The sequence below is a fragment of the Juglans microcarpa x Juglans regia genome, chromosome 3D (genome assembly GCF_004785595.1).
Source record: "Juglans microcarpa x Juglans regia isolate MS1-56 chromosome 3D, Jm3101_v1.0, whole genome shotgun sequence".
NCBI classification, from domain to species: Eukaryota; Viridiplantae; Streptophyta; class Magnoliopsida; order Fagales; family Juglandaceae; genus Juglans; species Juglans microcarpa x Juglans regia.
The window spans coordinates 2060244-2062806 of NC_054598.1; the positions used below are offsets into that span (position 1 = coordinate 2060244).

Below are 2563 nucleotides of genomic sequence, written 5' to 3' on the forward strand. Positions count from 1 at the left end.
GGATGTATTCGTCAAACCATATAATATATGGTCTAAGTGGAATGAAAATAATATTGTCTCAAGTGGCACGGCAGGGCTGTGATTGTCAATAACACGTACACTACAGAGTTATAAAATAGATCAGAAAGGGATGCCATGATTGTGAATTCAATCACTACTAGTGCATTTTCCGGTTAAAGAAGAGTGCCACCAATATGATCGGATGATCCTTTTTTTTTTCGGCTGTTATTTGAATTTCTTTTGGAAAACAAGAAAATCGTCGACGGACTCTGCCAGGTCCCGAAGGACCAGGCCTGCAGACTCTCCGATGATTAAGTTAGTCACTATTTTCATATCTCTAGTTTAATTAAAGAGAGAGTGACCAGTGAGAGTATTAATTAATTAATTCTTCCCTTCAGCAATCCCCTTTCCATATTACGGAGTGACATTTTATTGAATCGGTTAGATAGTTGAGAGTTGGTGGTTATTCCCTTAAAAAGGAGCTCAATGGCCATTATCTAAGAAGCAAGCTGCTTTAATTATCCGGTTATTCACCTGATCATTGAGCGGGCCACTAACTATTCTTATCCCCAACAATTACCATTAATAATCGAACTTCATGAAATGCATATTGGGAAATATACTTGGAATGTGATAAATCAATGATCAACACGATGCATATAAAGGTCATGATCAATTAAAAAATATAATGGCTTTATTATATATGTTTGCCATTCTCTTCCATAAGAACAAGAAAGTAAAAATTTGATCTAGCTAGGAACTAAGCAATTTGTGGCGTATAAATTAATTAAGTTGTCGCAATATGCAGCATGTATAGTTCGGAAGAAGCCAAACTTGCGCCCTCAAAAAGAAAAAAAGAAGCCAAAAGTGCAGGAAAAAACAGGAAGCCCATGCAAACGAAGTCGATGCATGCATGACCTGATCCTCATATATAATATTACTTCACGAGTTTCACTTTATTTATTCAGAGTTTGATGCCAATATTACATGACTTATTTAAGGTCACCCTCTAAAATTAAACTCGTAGATGCATGCATGCTTGCTTTGATCAGGAACTACACGCAACGAAAAGCTCTAATTATTAATTAGTAAGGCCGCTGCCCGGCAAAGTTGCCCGGGGGGTCATAGTTGCAAGTGATGAAGGTGCCGCCATTGTTGCATCTGACTTTGGCACAGCCAAGGCGCACAGAATTGCGCCAAACCACCTGAGTATAGTGGCCGCACTGGCGGCCGGCAGCACATGAGTTAGAGTTGTAGTTGTAGTCGGCCTTCTCTCCTACCCAAAGGTTAACGGCAGCCGTTCCCGAGAGGTCACCACTGCTCCATGCAATATTCTCCCCGTAACGACCACCCGAGTGCACTAGTCTGCAATCATGCTTACGTTGATTAGCATAATTCTGTGCAAATGCCGCAACGGTAGCATTCCAAGTAATAGGTCCGACTCGAACCTGTGATCGAGCTGCGTTGTGAGCGTTGACGTAGTCTTGTGGTGAATCTTGGGCGCTGGATTCATAGACGAAGGCAAAGGTCAGGACAAAAACAAATATCATTGCTGGGGAAATGTTTCTCATGATCGTGAGTCCCTGCATACTGGTTCCTCGTATGTAATGCAAAGAAAAAGCTAGTTAGAGTGCAGGATGGTAGAGCCAGCATGCATGAGTGGTACTATATATAGGGAAATTATAAATGGTTGGGGCAATATGCAAATGAGTTAGGGCAGGGACGCGAAACTCCGTAATTTTATCAATTCCTAGCCAACAGTAGTACTTTGTGGAAATTATGTCATGGGTTTTGGAAGAGTTAATTAATGATCTTTAGTAGAATGTTCAAACGTGGGAAGCGTAAAACTTTGGAGGAAGTAAAGAGACCAAAAGTAAAACACCACTTGCACGCAGTACCATATATAATAATTAATGATGATATTAATTTTTATATATCTTTCATATATATATATATAATGCGTATTGTACGTACCATCTATGATTCGAAAAATACAATTATACACATAATTTGAGATAGAAAAAAAATGCTATTAGTTATCGTATATTAATATCAATTTCCGATTATATATGACACGCGTTTATAAGAATCAAAGACAGGCCGGTAAGTATTTTCTGATCTCTAGCTAGTTAAACATGAAAACTAACATGTTTAGCTAGCAAGCTTTAATTTCAAGAAAAGTGTTAAAAGAAATTAACTCAAGGAAAATCATGGCAAAGTGTCTTGTACTCATGTAGAAAAGATATTCTATAAGATAATAAAAGAAAAAGGTTGAAAGAACTCTAATGAAAATAGACAAATATTATATGCTAGCTTCAAGTATTTTCATAATTATATAATAAAATTTCTTAGGTACACGATTTAAGTTTCTAAGAAAAATTCAATTTTTTTTATTTTTATTGGGGTTATATATATATATATATATATATATATTTTTTTTTTTTTTTAAAAAAAAAACCTAAATATATATAAATTCTCAAGTTTTCTTATAAACAAAACATGAATTACTCATAACCATATTTTGGTTTTGCCTCTGCTAGAGGTGGGCAGCGGGGGCCCACCC

The 2563-nt window shown here is 36.6% G+C and overlaps 1 protein-coding gene across 1 annotated transcript; it reads right to left on the reverse strand.

The window, feature by feature from the left end:
- Positions 1-927: 927 nt before the first annotated feature.
- LOC121255334 (pathogenesis-related protein 1-like) lies at positions 928-1653 on the reverse strand. The gene has a single exon (XM_041155597.1). It carries the CDS (start codon positions 1587-1589, stop codon positions 1086-1088), a length of 504 nt encoding a protein of 167 aa, XP_041011531.1. The 5' UTR covers positions 1590-1653; the 3' UTR covers positions 928-1085.
- Positions 1654-2563: the final 910 nt, after the last annotated feature.